This window comes from Podarcis vaucheri (assembly GCF_965113315.1).
Source record: "Podarcis vaucheri genome assembly, chromosome: 10".
Classification (NCBI taxonomy): Eukaryota; Metazoa; Chordata; class Lepidosauria; order Squamata; family Lacertidae; genus Podarcis; species Podarcis vaucheri.
The window spans coordinates 75,616,002-75,637,034 of NC_138748.1; the positions used below are offsets into that span (position 1 = coordinate 75,616,002).

The following is a 21,033-nucleotide window of genomic DNA, read 5'->3' on the forward strand; positions in this document are numbered from 1 at the left end:
GGGTTCACGGCCTTTGATTGCTGGCATTAACAGAAATACCTATGAGAACCTGAGATTCGAATAGCCTGTCTCTCTCCTGGGATAGATATTGCCCAATCATGGAATCTGCTCCACCTCCAATAGCTGTCCTCTCTTTAGTCAATCAAAAACAGACAGAAGCAAAGAAGAAAAAAGCAGTTCAGACCAGCCTGATCAATGTCTAAAAAGAAACAACAGGAGGAACAATATTAACAGACAAAATAATCAACAGCCCCCCATGCAAGGTGAGTTGTGGGGGTGTTAGCATTGCATCCCAGATGCTGCAAGTGGCCCTGTTGATTTCCATCAAAATCGGGGAGGCTTTGTTGGGATATTCTGTTCCACCTTAAGGACAGACATGTGGAATTGTTGTATGTCACATGTCTGTTTACACTCCAGCACAGCTTGCTGGGAACTTCTGTTTGTGTATAGCTTTTGCTATCTTGCTTTGGACACGAAGGAGATCAGACATGTTTTCCTTTTGTCCTGATGTAGCTGAATAAACTGCTTGTAAATATGCTCACACAACTTCTCCTTCCGCTTCTGTTGCGTAGTGTTTACTCTGCTGAGTAGCGTGCCCCAGCTTCTGAAGCTCGGGTCGCAGATGCTGCATCAAGGACTGGAGATCACCCAGCACACTGGCCGGTGGGCTGGAGCCAGCGGGGGGCCTGCCAACTGCCCCTGTTTCCTTGGTTGCATGCCAACAGGCTTATCACAGAGAGGTATGTGTGGAATTTCCGAAGAGATATTATGATCCACAAGGGAGCCTTACTGAGAGAGGCCACGATCCCGCGATTCTCCTCCATGACTTCCTTATGCAGAGATCTCTGGTCAGGATCCAGCAACGCCCATTCCCTGTCTGTGAAATGAACAGCGACATCTTCAAAGCACAACGAACCCTAAGAGAGAAAGAGAAAGGTCCTCCTCTTAGCCAGAATGAAGATGATCTACTATAAATTGCTCTATTGCTTTCTGCTGTGTTGTTTTAATGGGATCGTTTTGCTCCACATTTTAATTGTGGGTGTTTCTTTAAATATCTTAATGGAATTATTTTAGTGTGCATTTTAATGATGGACATTAACCTTAGTGTAAATGGGGGGACTCCACAATGTGTTTCTCAAATCACTCTGTCTGTGCCAGCCTTGCCACTCTCCTTTCCCTGTGTGCTCTTTTGGAGGAACCTGATACCCTGAAGTCAACTTTAAGAGAAACACGGGGGCACAGGAAGGGGGAGGAGATTGGGGCAAAAGCCCCATTCCGTAACTCTTGGGGCTGGTTAGCTGAATCCTGGCCCTTTGTGGGATGTAATCCACTGGGAGCAGTCAAGTACAACATTCCTTGTTTTGCTAGAGTGAACATGCAGGGGATGTTGGTCCAGTCAGTTGAACTTCCTGTTCCTCCTGGCCTGGAGCATCCTTCCTTGCATGTGACTAGTGGGTGGGTGTGACCTTCCCAGACCTGGGAAAAGGCCAGGGCATGCTGCCACTCTCTCTCTCTTTTCCATCTTCCTTTCGTCCTGCAAACTTCCTGGACTGAACTGCTGGCTGCCAGCCAAGCAGTCGCCCAGGTCATCTCCCTTATGGGGTAATCCTGTTTTTATATGCTTGCAACTTTCAGCCTTAAGTCTGCCTTCAGGGATCACACTGTGCTCTGCCTGATCATCAGTAAACTTTCTTTTTATTGCTTATGAAGAAGACTGTGCTGTATTTATTCAATTAGGAAGGAAAATATCAGAACACACTTCAATCTGGACAAGCCAGATTGAATTGCTTATTGTCTTAAGAAACTCACATGAGTTTGCAACCAGTTTTCTGCTGTGTAAAGAGGGAATGCACTCTGCTTGCTAGCGCAAGTTAGGAATCATATTTTAAAAAGGTAAAGGTAAAGGACCCCTCACAGTTAAGTCACATCATGAACAACTCTGGGGTTGTGGCGCTCATCTTGCTTTAATGGCCGAGGGAGCCGACATTTGTCCACAGACAGTTTTTCCGGGTCATGTGGCCAGCATGACCAAGCTGCTTCTGGCGAACCAGAACAGCGCACGGAAACACCATTTACCTTCCCGCTGGAGCGGTACCTATATATCTACTTGCACTTTGATGTGTTTTCAAACTGCTAGGTAGACAGGAACAGGGACCGAGTAACGGGAGCTCACCCCGTCATGGGGATTCGAACCGCCGACCTTCCGGCAAGTCCTAGGCTCAGGGTTTAGACCACAGCGCCAGCCGCGTCTCTGCAGGAAGGATATTAATAAACAATATATCCTCTCCTGCCGCCCTGAACATTCCCACACACTTTTGTATGGTGTGTAAACTGCTTAGAAGCCTGTGTTTGCATTTAATAATAAATCTAGAAATAAAACTGCAAACGACTCGGTGAATCATATTAGCAACATTCAGAAGGTGAGATGGCTGTTCCTTATTCCCAGCACATAAGCCTTCTAAAATAAATAGTTCAGGGCAGATTTGTTAAGAAAATGAGAGATTTGCTTGGGTCTGGAGGGACCCTGGCTGCCCCTTCCCCACAATACTAATTTCCCCTACCCCATCTGGTTCCACAGCCGTTGCTCCTCCTTCACCACCAGGAATAGATGGAAGAGGAGGTCTTGCTGGCACCATCTCATCGCCTGCAAGAGACAGAGGTAAGTGGGAAGTCATGAATAGATGCTTTTCTCAGAAGTTAAATACTACATATCAAACTACAAATGGGCCTTTGAAAAAGTCTTGCCTGCTGAATGGATTATGACATTTGCACCCATTTCATATATTAGTTGTGTTAAGAATACATCTCCCTCCTTGGGGCTCTTGGACAATATTCCCCCAAAAGATGAAAAGAACCCATGTGTCTGTTTTGAAATCCACAGAATGGAACCAAACAGAGAACAATCTTCTTCCTCCTTACCCAGTGGCTTCTCTCTGGTGTCCAACAGAGTCCTTTCAGTCTTAAAGGAATCCAGACCCATTTCTGCAAACAGAACCTGTCTCTGAAATAGCAACAAGGATTCAGAACAGAAAATGGGGAGAAAGATTAGCAATGACTGAGGTGAAAACCTGAGGGGTATCCAATCTCATTCCTTGGATGCTTTCCAAAAAGGGGTGGGCCATTAGTAGAAAATTTAGGGAGACTCTCCCTCATGTTCTGAGCTGCATAGGAAAGTCTCTCTTACCTGCTTCCTCTCTTCCGCCTGACTCAGGAGGAAACCTTCGGCCAGGGCCACTGCCTGGGAACTGGTCTCTGCTCCACATTCCCTCACCCAGCTCTCCATCTCCGCTGGAAGGACAGCCAGGAACTGCTCCAAGATCACCAGGTCCAGCATCTCAGCTTTCGTGTGCCTTTCTGGCTTCAGCCATTGATGATAAAGGTTGTAGAGTCGGCTGCAAACCTCTCGAGGTCCTTTGGCCTCCTGGAAGCAGAACTGCCTGAACTGCTGGCTCTGAGCCTCTGAGTGGAGAGTGTCCTCCTCACCCAGGATCTTCTGCACAGAGTTTTCCCAAAATGCCCCACTGTTCCCTGTTTTGATGGCATGGCCTCTTCGTGCTTCAGGCCCAGATGAGTCTTGCTCATCCATTTGTGGTCTCAGGAAGCCTCCAAGAGAGATGAAGGAACCCCTTGATCTTCTGCCAAGTTCTGTCTGTCCAAATTAGAGATGTCAGCAAATTCTACAAAGCTTGTACATTATTCTGCAATAAAACTGACTGTCAGGAAGAAAAAGAAGTAAACCTCTAGCCCAGGCATAGGCAAACTCGGCCCTCTAGATGTTTTGGGACCACAATTCCCATCAGCCCTGACCACTGGTCCTGTTAGCTACGGATCATGGGAGTTGTAGGCCAAAAACATCTGGAGGGCCAAGTTTGCCTATGCCTGGGCTAGCCCTTCTAGGAGGAAAGTGACTATGCATAATGTGCTGGCAACTGCAGGGATTTCTGTGAGATGAATCAGCTGTAGATATACCTGCAAATTTATTGTGCTAATTTTGTGTTATACACATGACATGAGAAGACTGTCAGTATTTATTTAATATTATTTGCTTAATTAAAAAGAATTTGGTGGAGGCAAACGTAGAGTGAGCACAGCCTCTGGTAAGAAAGAGGTGCAGCAGTTTAAAAACTTACAAAACACTGGATAACATTAACAAATATGGATATTCTAGACCTGGAGGGTCATGATAGCAGGTTTAGTTGCAGGCATATTTATGGTATGAGAAGGCAAAAGTACATAAAGGTTTTTTGAATCATCTTGTAAGAAAACCAATGTATATGGTATGGGAGAAATATAAAAATTTATTAGAACAGAAAGCACCCTGGTGGCTTTCCCCACTAGAAACAATATCCTTGAAAAAATTAAATACCAGAAACGACTGGGCAACATATAAAAATTTGTTAACGGAAGTAGAAAAACAGTTGAAATTGCAAAATTTTGAGGACATATGAAATTTATTAACTGATTGGTTACAATATCACCAACTAGATGATATAATTAAGATGGATAAAAAGAATGGATTTAGTAATGAAATCTCAAGGTTTGAAAAAGAATTGTTAGAGAATAATTTATAATTACTTTCTAAAATGTACAAACTAATTTTAGAATGGTATACAAAAGCTGAAGAAGTTAAATCTGTAATGATACAGTGAGCGATTTTGGGTACAATGTAGATTTCATCATGGGAGAAGTTATGGAAAGATGATCTGAAATTTACAGCATGTTGTATGTTGAAAGAAAAATATATATTAATGATGTACCTTTAGTATCTAACTCCCAGTAAGATAGCAGAAATGTATAAGACAGCTACAAATATCTGTTGGAAATGTATGGAAAAAGAAGGCCCTTTTTTATCATATGAGGTGGACAGGCAAAGTAACAAAAGCATTCTGGGAAATGTTTAAAATAACTTTTATTTAAAAAGCCAGAAGTTTTTATTTTAGGAAATATAGGTGCTAAAATTCCAAGGGAACAGAAATGATTGTTTATGTATGTGGCAACCGCTGCGCGGATGTTCTTGGCCCAAAGATGGAAAGAAGACAAAGTCCCTACCAGAGAGGAATGGCAGATCAAGTTGATGGACTATGATGAAATGGCAAAAATGACCCGATAAATAAGAAATCAAGAAGACCAAAACTTTAATAAGGAATGAGGAAAATTTATAACTTATCTTAAAAAACCATTGTAAACAGTGTGATTTCAATAATACTTGTAATGTAACGAGAACTACGGATACAACAGAGATACAAAAATTCTGAATTATTGCAAAAGATACTGTAGGAAAAGTTTAACAATAAGGCCCACAAGGGGGAGGAGGAAAGCCCAGGGGATTTCGTGGGAACCCTGTGTTCCTTTATATAACATGTTGTGGTGTGAGTGTAAATTTGTATATCACAAATTAAATAAATAAATCTGGGGGGAAAGTTACAAAACATGCAAAGAAATGAAGCACCGGGATATGGGCTATGAGACATTTTTCAACATCTTGTTGCTACCAGCGCTTCCCCTTTCTACCCTTCTGGCATAGAAGAGACCACACACTTTGGTAAGTGAAGATGTTTTTTTACTTACAAACTTTCCAAGTTCAGATTCATGCATATCTCCATGCAGCAGCAAGAAAACACAGGCAGAAATCTTGGATTACAAAACGGAACAGAAGGTTTCTGAGCGTGTGGCCTGGCCTTAAAGAGGTCAGATACGTCCTGTCTGGTCAAGTTCGCATGGTAAAAGGGGCCAAACAGCAGAAGGCAAGGGAGCAAAGACTTTTCTGGGGTTCGTTATCAAAGGTCTCCCTGCAACTGGGACTCTCAAGCCTTGCATCGCCCTCTGCTCCTCCGCCAACTGGCTTCGTCCTCTTTCAAAGCCACCCCGGTTCCAGAGGTTTCAGTGCACATTGCATGATGGAAGGACTTTCCTTTGGGAGCCCTCCATCTGTCAACATCCACTCTTTCTTTCTGGCACAGGGTTTCGTTTGTTATAAGAATTTTAAGGTCTTTGCTATATAATAAATGTTCATAAATGTACCAAGCAAACACATGCATAAATATATAAACCACATGTCTGAAGCAGCACAGGAAGACAGTCCTGAAACCATTTTGACCCCCCCAGCTGGCCAAATGTTTCTCTGCAAGGAGGGAGGAGGTGGAAAAAACACCTTCCTTGTTACAGGAATTTAGTAATCACCATTTCAAAGGAATGGCCACACTACCAGGAAAGACAATCAGATAAGGCATTATCAGAAAACCTGACAGGCAGGAAAAATAATTTAAAAATAATAATAATTTATTATTTAAACCCCGCCCATCTGGCTGAGTTTCCCCAGCCACTCTGGGCGACTCCTGATCGAGTGTTAAAAACAATACAGCATTAAATATTGTTACGGCTAAAATCTGGGTGCGGGGTTACTCTGCCACCCAGCTCATCGGACTAAGTCCGTGGGTCCCTGCGGAAGAAAATGAGCTCAGCCGGACGCAGGAGCAAACTGCAGAAGATCCAAGTTTATTGCGCAACAGGTTCAAGACGAGATTGAACAGCCAGAAAAGGGTGACATGAACTTTTGAGATTTCCCTCCATATCCCAGAATACAGTGCATGAAACGTCACGAATACATTATGGGAAGGTTGGGTTTCACAAGTTACATCATGAATATACTTTACACGTCATGAATACATTATGAAAAGGTGGGATTACATTAATTAGCATTTTCGGATGAGGGAGGGGGGATATGCGGAGCGGGAAATATACATAGATACACATTTATTGAGTACCGGTGGTGGCAAGACAATGGGTCAGAGATATGCATCGTCTGCCACCTAATATTGCCCGAAGGAAGGATTTTGCAAGACTATCTGACAGGATTAAGAAGTTCCTGTGTACGTGACCTGCCGCTTCGGGGATTATGGAAGTGGGGATAGCATCATGGAATCCAAGGGGAACTGAGTTGAATGGCACCGAGAACGAGCAGATCAGAACCACGGCTGATTTTATATCAATTTTTGAAGATTTCAGTGATTTCTAAGCCACTCTGTACTAGAGAGCAAAAGCAGAAACAGAGTGGATACATTGTAACAGGATTTTGACAGTATTACTTGAGAGATTATGGAGGACAGGGGAGGGGTGATGGAGTCCTAGAGAAATTGAGCAAATATATTGTAGTGAAGAAGACATTGCCCCCCCCCCCCGTTCCGTATCAGTCCCCCATTCGGAGATAGATTTGCATTAAAGTTCTGTAAGAACTTGCAAATCTTTTCTCCGCACCCTAAATCTCGGTGAATGGGATGTGTGGCTTTATGCAAACCTGAAAGGGACTTGCAAGCCATGCCTCTTACGGTCATTTGCAAGTATATCAGTGCAGGTAGCTGCATATAGGGTATTATATAAAGAACACCTCTTGTATTTTGTTGCTAAATTACTTGTGGCATTCTCAGTAGTGTTTTATGCTTTACACCTAGCAGGAAGGTCTAATTGACTGAAAAATGCAGTTGGTGTTTTGTCCTTCGCCATTTTTGTGTATTTCTCAGGTGTCAAGCTAGCTCTTCTGTGGTCTCACACTGACATAGTGCTACAGCAACACATCCTGTCTGTTGAATCCCCTCAGGGCTTTCATTTAACCATGTCGCCTGGCATTCACCATAGCTGGCACAGGTTTGGGCATCTCTGAGGGAGATGTCTTCGCCTTGGCCTTTAGCTATGGGATTTTATTATAGGCTGTGGTTTTGCACGCATGGGGGTTGCTCACTTGCACTTAAAGGACCAAAAGGCTAATTGCAGCCTGGATACACGTGCCCAATTCAAACTGAGTCCAATTTGAATTTATCTTGCCCCATGGTTCTCAACTCTTCAAACCAATCTGTTAAAAGAAAACCATTCTTAACAAGGGCAGTTGTCCAAATAAGTCAATTTAAGTCTATAAGGAATCATTCCTGCTAAACCAAAGCATATCCACCTTCATGTTTCTTAGAAGCTTCTCCTTGGTAAAGCAAGTTTTAGCACATTTTTAAAATGGGTAGGGAAGGTTGGCATAGTGCCAGGTGGGACAACGAATTGTGGTTATCTAAACATTGGACTACACAATAGTGTGAGCTATTAGAAAGTATAAAATGCATGAGAATTCTCCACTGGTGTGTAAGGAATAAGACATTAAACATAAAAACAGTTACACACAATAAATTGCCCCCCTTTGTGGAAATCACACTGTCAGACACATTTCAACATTCTTACATAATAACACATAATACAAAACAAAATAATTAAATATCTGTTGCATATCTTGACACCATTGTGATCTTTTACGTATGTATCTTTTGAATCTTGGAGCAGAGGCTTGAGGTTCAAGTGAAAAAATGTCCTTGCAATTCAACTCCTCCCCTTAGCCATGAGGGGTTGTTGCTGCTTTTCATCATTGCACATCTGTAGAAGTGATATCCTGTAAGGGGCAGGGTTTTGGGGCGTAAAGACAGTTAGAAAAGGGAGGGGGCAAAAGGCAAAAAGGATGTCCTTCGGTTTCTGTTGGAAGCTGCAAATAATAAAAATCTTAGCGAATTAAGCGTTTCATTCATTCCAATATTATTATCACATTTTCCTATAACTACTGTTATTATCTGCCAAGTTCGTTTGCTTTCCTTCACTTTGGAGAGAAAGAGAGCTGTAAAAAATACAAAGGTTAAGAAATACAAAAGAAAGCAAAAAATTAGATTACCAGTCAGATGAAAACAAACTTGACACAAAGACATCAGATTTAGAAAAGAATTATTATTATATATATTATCAAAACCACGCAGATTACTACTAGACTGAAAAAAAAATGGGAAAACCATGGGGGGGAAACTTTAAATTCACCATGTGCTATTTGATAAAAGAACTTCATGAAACTGACTTTCAACATGTGATGAACATGTCCCCCAAAGTAAAACACAAACACACAAAAATGAGCTATGAGGAACCAAAAATAAATAAATGCTAAGACACACAATTAATAAGTAACCTGAAGTAATCTGTTTTGGCATTCTAACATCCCAAATGAAAATAAAAGTGTTTCTTGATGTGACATCAGCTGTAATGTTAATAGCGGAATACTGGGAAATGAGTTAATACCAATAAAATGAATGGCAATTTAAAGTTGTGCAGGTACCTTGCACTAGCCAAAATGACAGAATTAGTAAGAAATGCTCAGGCCAAAGGTAAACGAGTACCATTCCACAAACAATGTTTGGTTGTGCTTCGATTAACTTCATAGACATCATGGAGAAACTGATTAAATAAATGAAAACAGATTATTTGTAACTTAAAAAAAATGTCAAAGGCACAAAGAGATAGAGGTCACTAATACAGCAGGGATTCAGACTTGTTTCACAGAACAGAAAGAAAGTTGCTGTGGGAGGAAAAGGGACAAACACTTTGTTATCGGGGTTCACATATCCTGTTAAAAGGGAAAATTATTTCATGTGAGAAGCCTGTCAGGAAATGCTGTTCCTAAAATTCCCAATCAGGGGGGAATGCTTTGATATTTACCTGTGAAAAGAATTTGGCATGTTAAGATTTGGAACCTGGAAGGCTCTTGGCTTTTGATGGGCTAGTTTTTTGTGTTTTTTTTTTTTTTTTTTTGTAGCCTTTTGTCTTAAGTAGCCCTTGGAGCAAAGACAGATTAAGGGTGATTTCCCTCAATGGTTCTGACTTTTCTTTTACATTTGGAAGAAACCTCCTCTCCCTCCTTACAGTCCCCCCCCCCCGTCCTCTCTCTCTCTCTTCTTTAGCTGATCTAGCCTCTGTGCATGTGCAGAGTTCATGTCTCAGCAAACCTTTTGTACTATTGAAAATGTTGCATCCTTTGGCTAAATTAACATTTGAATAAGGGAAGGGAAGGGTATGGAGTAGATTTTGAAAACAGGGTTTGATTTTAAACAAAAAAGAGAAACTCAGCAATTTAAGTATTTACCAAAGCTAGCGATTTCGGCCCAAGCAAACGGGACTGCTTCCTTTATGTACAGGAAAGGGCTAATATCCCTCTGGCCATTCGCGGAACAATCAACCGCTCTCTTATTTATGAGTAAAAAATGGCCAGAGAGTTAGAATTCATAGGAATTTTTTTTTTTTTTTAAACATTCTCAGTCATTTCGGCCTTACCATTTGCAGACAAATGGATTGGTCCAGGCTAATTCTACTTGATTATCCATTTGTATGTGCTTAAACTTTGAGTAGACTTTTAAGTCTGATTTTTGTAAATAATAGACAAAATGATAAACACTGTAATCACTTAAATGCTTGATATCACCAGTTCTGCTTCAAACATCATGGCTTTCACCTCTCATCAGCCACAAATTGGGAAAGTTGAAAGGGACCTGGGGTCATCTAGTCCAACCCTAAAATACAGGGTTCATAGCAAGATTTGTACTACCAGAAACACACACATACCTATAGAAATTATCTTTAAAGGAAGATTGAAGTTAACATTTTTCCTAAGATAGGGAGAGGATCTTTTATAAAGCAAAGTTAATTCAATTGATATAACCACTCACAAATAATTACAACAGCCATAGATTTGACAATTTTGTTGAACTTGCAGAGCAATAGTAAGCCTAATCTATGCCCCCCCCCTTGCAGTTTCCTTTAAAGGAAGCTTACTCAGGAGTAAATTTACCTGGCACAGAATAAGAAGGAGAAGGAGGGAAAAAACAAAAAAACCCTGAAAGAGACAGAATGAAACAAGGGGGGGGGGCATTTTCTAAGAAAAGAGGCCAGGAAGTCTTATAGAGACTGATATCAGGAGCCTTACAATAACTCTTCTGTCCAACCAAATCAAAGTTAAAACTGGACTCAGATATTTTCTTAGAAGGAACACCATACTTTCATAGGCATATGCTTAATGAAATACATACACTGCATTTTAGCTTGAGAGCAGTTGGCTCAACTAGGCTTTTGCAGCAGAAACATTAGGTTATCAGCACCTTCCAAAATAAGACTGTAGACTCACAATCTCAAAAGTTGGGGCAAAGCAAGAGGTGGGGTAAACATTTGCACACTTCATTCTCATTTTCTCTTATTTAGGACTGCTAAGATCCAGCATGACTTCCTTAGATTTAAATTTTGAAGCAAGCTTGCAGTTTAAACTATGCACACTTAAGAAAGGCAGTCTGCCAGAGACAGAAGGAACAGACAACACACATAACGGACAACATGTAAACATACATATTCTCATATATGTATTAACAGACAACACACATAACAGACAACATGTAAACATATATATTCTCATCCTTTAGTTGGTTATTGCAAGGAGTTGGGCCACTACCTTTGGCTTCATTAAGTGAAATTAGTAGGAAGGTCCCACATGGTTTTATGAGCCTCCTTGCCTCTTCAAACACACCACCAGGTAATCAGACTGGCAGGGCTCACAACGCTTGGTTGACTGGGTACCCCTTTATAGATGCATGCGTTGCTGTTGTTGCTTTTTTGCTTTTTCCTTTTTTTTGGGGGGGGGTGTCTGGGATAGAGAAGGGGAAAAAGAGGGGTTGATTAGGATTGGTATGTCTAGGGGTTTGGTACGCTTAGTACAGGGACGTATAGTAAAGAGGAGAAGGGGCTTCTAGTTGCCTGGCAACTTCCTTAGTGGGTTTTAGAGAGCTCTAGCTATCCGGTTCCTTGCGTTCCATTTCCTATTTCCTTATTTCCTTATTTCCTATAACCTGGGGTCTCTTTCCACTCTGCCGGTCCTGCCCAATTCCTCATGGGCTATCCCTCCTGGCAACCTCCTACCTATCGTCACATCTCAGGAAAAGGGGCCCTACTGGACGCCCGCGCCATGCAGTGCCAGATCAGGTGGTCCCTGGATAGAATTTCGAACTGAAAATCCCCCTTGCTTTTGGAAGCGGGCTCACGCACGGTTACGTGGCACCGACCAGTGCGGCTGGGATTGGGATAGAAAGCAAGACCACTTCCCGCCCCCTTGCCGGGCGCTAGAGAAGTTCGGAAAGAGAGCCCCAACCCCTTGCTTTCAACTGGGATGTCCGTTGCGGAGAGTCGGCTATCTTTCAAGTCGGCTCTCTCCGTCTTACTTTCGGACTCCCAATTGGTGCGGCTGGCTGGGGGGTTCAGAGAAAGAGATAGAGCTCAGAGCCCCCCCCCTTTTCGGGCTGAGCAGTGGTCCACGGTCTCTCTCGTTAACCGGACCAAGAGAAAGGTAAGAAGGAGCGATAGGGAGGAGGGCAGAGATTCAGTTGCCAGGAGATTCCACCCCCTTCCCACCAGTGCACTGGATTTTCCTTTTTCCTTATACTCACGCGTCTTCTATGATGATCCCGGGATCGATGAATAAGCCGGCTGGATCCCTCTTTTGCTCCCCGGCTGAACTCCTAGGGCTTTCGATTACCGCCCGGAAGATGGCTGGGGGTCCAAAAGGATCTTCCCAGGCAAAATGGCCTGGAGCCGGCTGAAGATTTCGGGGCCCCCAGTCAGCAGCTCGGGAGAACCACAAGCCCCACGTTGGGCAGCCAACTGTTACGGCTAAAATCTGGGTGCGGGGTTACTCTGCCACCCAGCTCATCGGACTAAGTCCGTGGGTCCCTGCGGAAGAAAATGAGCTCAGCCGGACGCAGGAGCAAACTGCAGAAGATCCAAGTTTATTGCGCAACAGGTTCAAGACGAGATTGAACAGCCAGAAAAGGGTGACATGAACTTTTGAGATTTCCCTCCATATCCCAGAATACAGTGCATGAAACGTCACGAATACATTATGGGAAGGTTGGGTTTCACAAGTTACATCATGAATATACTTTACACGTCATGAATACATTATGAAAAGGTGGGATTACATTAATTAGCATTTTCGGATGAGGGAGGGGGGATATGCGGAGCGGGAAATATACATAGATACACATTTATTGAGTACCGGTGGTGGCAAGACAATGGGTCAGAGATATGCATCGTCTGCCACCTAATATTGCCCGAAGGAAGGATTTTGCAAGACTATCTGACAGGATTAAGAAGTTCCTGTGTACGTGACCTGCCGCTTCGGGGATTATGGAAGTGGGGATAGCATCATGGAATCCAAGGGGAACTGAGTTGAATGGCACCGAGAACGAGCAGATCAGAACCACGGCTGATTTTATATCAATTTTTGAAGATTTCAGTGATTTCTAAGCCACTCTGTACTAGAGAGCAAAAGCAGAAACAGAGTGGATACATTGTAACAGGATTTTGACAGTATTACTTGAGAGATTATGGAGGACAGGGGAGGGGTGATGGAGTCCTAGAGAAATTGAGCAAATATATTGTAGTGAAGAAGACATTGCCCCCCCCCGTTCCGTATCAATATTAAAAACTTCCCTAAACAGGGCTGCCTTCAGATGTCTTTTAAAGATAGGATAGCTGCTTATTTCCTTCACATCTGAAGGGGGGGGGGGTGTTCCACAGGGTGGGAGCCACTACCGAGAAGGCCCTCTGCCTGGTTCCCTGTAGCCTCACTTCTTGCAATGAGGGAACTGCCAGAGCAACAACATTCAAATTTCTGTTGTAGACCACCTTTTCTGTGATGTAGGTATGATGTTTGTGGGGGTGGTCTTGGGTTACACCCCTTCTGTGATGTATGAATGATGTAAGGAGGGTTGGTCTTGAGCTCCAGGGCAGGGAATTTAAAATGTCTATATAAGGGCAGGCACGCCTTGGTTGGGGGTCCTCCTCAGGGGAGCACCCTGTTGCAGCAGATCAATCAAGATCAGGCTTACTAGCTGCTTTGCTTCTCAATAGTCTCTGCTTGGCCTCTGTTCTTTTCTCCTATCAATAGGGAACCCACGTAAGGACTCTATACGGGCTCTTGTGTTCCCCATAAGGGAAAAAGGACAGATTTCGTTTACAACACGTTTCATGTCGGAGTGTTTCCGTGCGGCTGCAGCCTCCGTTCATAAACGCGACCGATCCATCAATCTGACCGGGGTTCATTCCCATGCGTTTCCCGCGCCGCCCCCCTTCGACCCAAAGACCCTCCCCAAAGGGTCCAGTTGCGCATCCGTGCAAAGGAAGAGCAGAGTTGCTGCCCTCCTGCGACCTCGCCCCTCCCTGGCAGGACCCTCCGCTCCTTGACTTGGGGGTCCCCCCTTACAGGCTCCCCACATGCACTCTCCCCTGTAGCCCTGGCACCCCACCCCCCCAAATGCACCCTCTGGGAGAGAGAGAGGGGAGACTCACCGGATCCCAGCAGGCGCCGCCGGGGCAGCATTGGCAGGGAGAGACAGAAGCGCCCCCTTTTTTTGCTGGAAAAGTCTGGGGAGGCGGGGAGGGGCTTTTGCTCTGGAGGACCTGCCCTCCCCGTCTTTCTTTCCTGCCCTCTCTAGGAATCCAGCTCCTTTCTGTTTAACCCTTGGCAGGCCGGGGGCTCCCAGCTCTCCCTCTTCTCTCCCTCTGGAGAGCAGGAGCCCCGGAGGAGCCACGCGCATGGCGCGCAAAGCACCCAGAGATGCTTTATTTGGGGGGCCCTCCTGGCCGGGGGCTGAGCTTCCCCCTCCCTGGCCCAGAAACAGGAGGCAAGTGAACCCCGCTGTTACGGAAATTACGGGGGCGGGGGCGCATCTTTAAAGTTGCTAAATGTTACAAATATTATGCCTGAATGTATCCTTTCAACTTGACAGCTCAGGGAAGTTACCTAGCTTTAAAAAATAATATAAAATCATTACAAATATTATGCCTGAATGTATCCTTTCAACTTGACAGCTCAGGGAAGTTACCTAGCTTTAAAAAGAATATAAAATCATCTCCTTTGCCAGTTTCCTCCATTCCAAAGCTATTTTCCCCTTGAAAAAGGACTCCAGGAAGTTTCCAGAGGTGACAATTGCTGGGCTCATTGTTAGCCAAAGGAAGCCAAATCTCATCACCTGACTCGCCTCAGGCTCCAGACATGAAAAGGAACTTCTATTGTACTTTTGGGTGGTGGGCACTTAAGACATAATTGTCTATGCTCATCTTATACTTCTGTGTTTCCCTAACACATCTGTCTATGCTAATGATGCGTAACCCTCCCCTTTTGTGACATGACAGTGATGTAGCAGTGATGCAGCAATGATGCTGTACGAACTGTATTCTGGGATATGGTAGGAAGGTTTTAAAAGTCCTTGTCACCCCATCCTCGGGGTTCAAAATTCCTCCTTGAACCTGTTGCGCAATAAACTTTGGTCTACAGCTATTTGCTCTGGTTGGCTGGACTCCTTCCTTTATTCCGCAGGGACCCGCAGGGCTCAGCCCGACGAGCTGGGGGACTGAGCAGCCTCGCACCTAGATTTTTCTGTAACACCCCCCCTCCCAAAGAAAGGCTCAACCTCCACGCCCATGGGTGCCTGTGGCCAGCCCAGACCCCGGAGCATCTGCATCTCTGCCCCAGCTTGAAAGTTAGGGGCTGCAGTGCTGGCGAACCTTATCTCCCCCTCCCCGTCCAGACAGAGGAATGGCCTTGTGGGGTTGGACAAGAGAGTCCCATCTGGGTGGTGTGGAGTGGGCAGTGTGGGAGCTTCTAACTGTAAAGTAGGGAGGGCCCTCCTGAGTCATCTAGTTGAACCCCCAGCATAGCAGGAATCTCAGCTAAGCATCACAGGCAGGGGGCCATCCACGCTCCCCCCACCCCACCCAAGGAAGGCCCTCTCCCCACTGGCTGTGCTGTTCTGCCCTCTCAATGGCCCCTCCTGGCACACTTTCCTGTGGCCAAAGACTCTTCCCCAGGGGGGGGCATCTGAACAGGAGACCACCCCCCTGTAGGGTGCTGTGTGGATGTCCGCCAGGCGGAGGAAAAGCAAAGCAGCTGCGCATTGGCACTGAGGGCTCCCAGACTTCAGCCAGTGCCCTCCAGGTGTTCTGAGTGCAGGCATCGTGCTGGCTGGCACTGAGGGGAACTGCAGGCCAACCTGCCTCGGGGGCACCTGCGTGGAGATGGCGGTGCCAGGGAGAAGAGCAGCAGCAGGTTCAGCCAGAGGCTCCTAAAGGCTCTGCCCAGTTTCTTGGCGTGGAAGATGTGACCAGCCAGCGGGGGCTGGGGCTGCAGCAGGGGGCTGGCCCCTGTTACCCAAGGTAAAGGGCCCCTGGACGGTCAAGTCCAGCCAAAGGCGACTATGGGGACTTACTTCTGAGTAAGCGTGCATCAGATGGAACGGCGTAGGGGTTACTCCTAAGTAAGCGTGCAACAGGCAGGGCTGCAGAGTGGTGCTTCCAAAAGCAGCCAGTTTGCACATCTCGTGGGATTTAATGTCTTGCCATTATAAATGCACGGGGATAAGTGCATTTATAGAGACACATTTCCACAAAACACCCAAACTCCGGCATGTGGCCGCAGGTGATACAATAGGAGCCTTTCTGCAAATGGCCTTTGCAACACAACTCACTGGGTGGTAACAAAGTATACACATTGGCCTCTTTGCAACGTAGCCCCGTTTCCTCAATGAATCCACCCATTTCAGTAAAACCTGAGCAGAAATAGTAAGGAGAGCAAAACAGCAGCCCTGTCTGACCCCCGTCAGCCCCCAGACTCCCCCAGTCACGTGGCAGGAGATTCATCCTGAGCCCCCCTCTCCGTGAGACGGGTATGACATCATGGATGATCCAGTGATGTTCCATATGATCCATTGATGATCCACATGATCCAAGCAGACTGGTCCAGAGAGCAGATCTCTGGGTCTGAATGAAAGGGGTCTGCGGTGATGGATTCTGGAGTCAAGAAATCCTCCCTTTCCAGTGATCTCTTAGGCTGGCCAGGAAAAGGCAGCGAGCAGGAATCCTCAGGCATCCCGACGGACAGACAGACCTGTCATGTTGCCAAAAGACGAACTCGGAGTCTGATCTGATTTAAATGGAGAACTCATTTTGTGACTTCGCTGTTGGATTGTCGGGATCAGCCCCTCCCCCCTCTCCTGATCCCCAGAAGGAAGACCGGGGGGGGGGATTTCCTCTCCTCCTTCTCCCCCCCACCCGCTCAACACTTTCCCTCCCCTCCCGGCACATCCTCCTCTCACCCCGCCCCCACAACCCCAGATCCCGCCCCCAATACATTGCTCCTCCTCCTCCTCCTCCTCCTCCTCCAATCCGGCTTCGCTCTGGAAATGAGGGGGGGAGCCCCCCTCCCACCCTGCCTCCTTCTCTCGCAAGTAGAGCTTCTACGCCGGATTGCTGCTCTGCGGCGTAGCTGGGGGGGGGGAGGAGGACGGGAAGAGGAGGATCCCCGCCCAACGTGGATGTTGCAGGAAAGGAAAGGAGGATCGGGAGCGAGGACAAAGAGGTAAAGGGGTCGCGGGGGGGAGGGGGGAGAAGAGGACCCAGAGACCCCTCCAGCTCCCCAAGCGCCTTCCGTGGGGCCCAGATCCCGGCACGCGTGCTGCGAAGGGGCGGAGATGGGGCGCCCACCCACGAGGACTCCCTGGGGCGCGGAGAAGCGGGCCAGGAAAGGGTTAAGGTGTGAGGGAGGCGCCTGGATAGAGACCCCCCCGTCCCTCCCTTGCTCCTGTCGGGGGGGGGCCGGGAATGGAGATGTGTGGCGCGCAGGGCGAGGGGTGACCCGAGCCAAGGGGCCTTTGGGTGCAGGGGAGACTCCGGGAGAGAGGGAGGGGGTCGAGGAATGGGGGGAGGGAGGGGAGCATCCCTGGGTCAGAGAAGGGCAGCGGGGGGGGGTGAGATAGGAAGACCAGTCTTGGGGGAGAAGTCTCCATCGTGGCGCCCGCTGGGAATATCCGGAGCGCTGGGGGCTCAGCACAGAGAGAGGTGGGCCACGAAAGGGTTAACGGACACGAGGGATAGAGACCCCCCTGTCCCTCCCCGGCTCGTCTTGGGGGGCCCCTCCGGCTGGAGAGATGGGGGCACAGGACGTGGGGGGAGTGGTGCCAAGGAAGCCTCCGGATGCAGGGGAGACTCCGGGAGAGAGGGAGGGGGTCGAGGAAGTGGGGGGAGGAGGGAAGGCAGCATTGGCAGGGGGGAGATAGGAAGACCACTCTTGGGGGGGTCTCCATCGTGCCTTCCTTGGGGAATCTCCGGAGGGGCCGCCTTGGCTTCTCCCTCCCGCCCAGGAATGCCCCCCCTTCAAGGCGACCAGAGAGGGTTCCCTGGAAAGTGGGGGTTCTGTCCCCCCACCCCTATTTTCCTGCAATCTCCATCCTCTTCCCACCCCATAAGCCCCTGCCCTGTCCAGACACAGCCATTCTGCCCAGTCCAACCTCTGGTCCCCTGGAGAGGAGAGGAAATCCCGAGAGGAAGAGGGGAGGGGGGAGGCCTTCTCAGAAGCGGCTCTTGGTTTCCGCAATCCCACCCAGGAAGCAGCCAGAAACCTTTTCCTCTCTCTCAGTCTTCCATCTTTATTGTCTTTTCCACTGAGGGTGAGGATAATGTACACCTGTCCTCAGAAACAGGGGTGCAGAGTCCGTGGAATGGCTCTCAGGATTGATACAGAAGTTGCACCTCGAAAGCATTTCTGTTCCTCTTATTCTTTGTAGGCAGTGTCAGAGTGACTGACAAGCTGAGATACAACCCATCATCATCCGATGACAGTGACTGCCTGAATCTTCCCAGTCAAAGGACCCCTTTTCAGGGTAGACAGTGCCTGTGGCTGGAGGCTCTACACACCGGGTGTGCCTGTGCAGGCCAAAGACTGCCAGTATTAGTACAGGTGAGGTGTGTGACCTTCCTAAATTTACAGACTGTGTGTGAATGAGAGTTTGTGGGTGGGATTATAGTTTACGGCAACCCTGTGATTTTCTCCACCCATAACATTTCGTAAGCTAATATTGCAGTACGAATTCCAAAATAACTACAAAAAATCACAAGATGATAATAATAATACACTGGTACCTCGGGTTAAGAACTGAATTCGTTCTGCAGCTCTGTTCTTAATCTGAAACTGTTCTTAACCTGAAGCACCACTTTAGCTAATGGGGCCTCCTGCTGCCCAAGACAGGTGTTGATCATCATGTGAGCTGCGCACAGGTGGGCTGAAGCGAGCTACTGCCATTCCTGTGGAGCCTCCTTTTATTGACACAAGTATGCAAGCCAGGCAAATACATTTTTGGGCTGTGACCTTTACATCTTCCGTCCCAAAATCGTGGGGTGGTACAAAGCTATTTTGGCACCTGTTCCACAGCGTCATTTCCCCCTTGCTCAATGTATGATGAATGGAGACAAACGTCTCATGGAAAAGGGTTACAGACAGGACACCGCAAACTGCTGAGATCGCAAAAGGTCAGGCAGAGGTGGAACGATGTACAGACAGCTGTGGCTTGTCGGGGGGGGGTTGCCCTGCACCCCAAGGTCACGCGTGCAGGCAGATTGTGGCTGCCTGCTGGTGGAAAGTGTCTCCCTCCGGACCCCACTGTCCACTCCGCAATATCCCTACACACCAGAGCAGGATTTCTGTTCTCATCCTGAAGCAAAGTTCTTAACCCAAGGTACTATTTCTGGGTTAGCAGAGTCTGTAACCTGAAGCGCCTGTAACCCGAGGCACCACTCTAGATGTTATACTATTAGTATCTTCCCCAAGCCACTCTGGGCAGCTTACAGTACATATAGGTAAAGGTAAAGGGACCCCTGACCGGAAGGTCCAGTTGCGGGAAACTCTGGGGTTGCGGCACTCATCTCGCTTTATTGGCCGAGGGAGCCGGCGTACAGCTTCCGGGTCGTGTGGCCAGCAGAACTAAGCGCTTCTGGCGAATCAGAGCAGAGCACGGAAACGCCGTTTACCTTCCCGCCAGAGCGGTACCTATTTATCTACTTGCTCTTTGATGTGCTTTCGAACTGCTAGGTTGGCAGGAGCAGGGACCAAGCAACGGGAGCTCACCCTGTCGCAGGGATTTGAACCGCCGACCTTCTGATCAGCAAGTCCTAAGTTCTGGGGTTTAACCCACAACGCTACCCGCGTCCCTACAGTACATATACAAGACAGTAAAACATCCAAAAATTAAAAACCTCCTGATACAGCTGTCTTCTAAATGTCAGATAGTTGCCTGTTTCCTAGCCCTCTGAAGGGAGGGCATTCCATGGGGCAGGAGGCCCTCTGCCTGGTTCCCTGGAACTTCACTTCTAACTGCAAGGGAACCAGCAGAAGACCCTCGGAGGTGGACCTCCCTGTCCAGACTGAGCAATGGGGGTCAAGATGCTCCTTCAGGTCCACAGGGCTGAGGCTGTTGAGGGCTTTAGGTTGCAGATCTTGCTCCTCCATAATGATCGATGTATAGTTAACAGAGTAGGAGAAAACACTAAGAGGCAGGGGGAAAAAATCAGCTGAGAAATTTATTACTGAAGACAGATAAGCATGACAGGACCCAAAAAGATAGCAAAAATGTAACTCACAGTAAAACCCTGACTTAGCAAACCAAAACAGCACTCAAGTAAGAAACAGACAAGCAGAGTAGAGTAATAGCAGAATATGAAGTGGGAGCAGGCGCATTTCAATACTGCAATTCATATATAATTCAATGTCAGGGTAACCCTGGGACTAGATAACAAGCCTCCAGGTCGACGTGCCCCACCTGCCCTTCACGTTCCTCTTCCGCACGGGCAGAATCTGCCTTCTGGACTGTGGGATTCACGGTTGTTCTCCTCCACTCCATCCACCAGGGCTTGACTTCAGGTGCAGCAGAATTCCCCACCCAGCCCATCAACGATTTGAGACCCATCAGCTTTCCTCACCTGGTTTAGCCGGCTGGTAGAAGCCGTTGCTTGAACCCCTGTTGCATGCTGACAGCTTCTGGAAGCCACAGGTGAGAGCTGAGTGCAGGGTGGGCACCAAGGGTGGAAAAATGACCCCAGGAGGTGCAGGACATGTTCCCCACCAAAGGAACTACTTATCCCCAACACCCCATGAGATCTAGATTCAGGTAGATAGCTGTGTTGGTCTGACACAGTTGAAATAAAACATTTAAAAATAGTCCAGTAGCACCTTAGAGACCAACTAAGATTGTTCTAGGTATAAGCTTTGGTGTGCATGCACAATTCTTCAGATACACTGACACAGATGTCACCAGACCCTTGTATATCGTGGGAGGGTGGGGTGGGGTTTTTCTCAGAAGGGTACTCCAACTACCATCT

General features: G+C 47.0%; 2 protein-coding genes across 10 annotated transcripts in view; one reads left to right on the forward strand and one right to left on the reverse strand.

Annotated features, from left to right (window-relative positions):
- The window catches only part of LOC309541308 (uncharacterized protein), a 51,613-nt gene that overhangs the window by 27,574 nt on the left and 3,006 nt on the right, over positions 1–21,033 (forward strand). Inside the window, exons 1-3 of one of the 5 annotated variants that reach the window (XM_082239037.1) lie at positions 17,111–17,242; positions 18,447–18,624; positions 20,563–20,705. The gene's annotated coding sequence lies outside the window, so the exon portion shown is untranslated. Of the gene's footprint in view, positions 1–17,110; positions 17,243–18,446; positions 18,625–20,562; positions 20,706–21,033 lie in introns of those variants that run through there. The other 4 variants (XM_082239035.1, XM_082239036.1, XM_082239038.1 and 1 more) reach the window with 4 other exon arrangements.
- LOC309541270 (uncharacterized protein) overlaps positions 1–21,033 on the reverse strand; it is a 174,165-nt gene that overhangs the window by 2,965 nt on the left and 150,167 nt on the right. For 2 of the 5 annotated variants that reach the window (XM_082238929.1, XM_082238926.1), the window contains exons 2-6: positions 3,185–3,421; positions 2,920–3,001; positions 2,562–2,644; positions 2,174–2,251; positions 791–917 (exon numbers count right to left, since the gene is read on the reverse strand). In XM_082238929.1, coding sequence (XP_082095055.1) covers positions 791–917; positions 2,174–2,251; positions 2,562–2,644; positions 2,920–3,001; positions 3,185–3,334 — 520 coding nt within the window. In that variant the 5' untranslated portion in view covers positions 3,335–3,421. Of the gene's footprint in view, positions 1–790; positions 918–2,173; positions 2,252–2,561; positions 2,645–2,919; positions 3,002–3,184; positions 3,678–5,568; positions 5,598–14,175; positions 15,604–21,033 lie in introns of those variants that run through there. The other 3 variants (XM_082238927.1, XM_082238925.1, XM_082238928.1) reach the window with 3 other exon arrangements.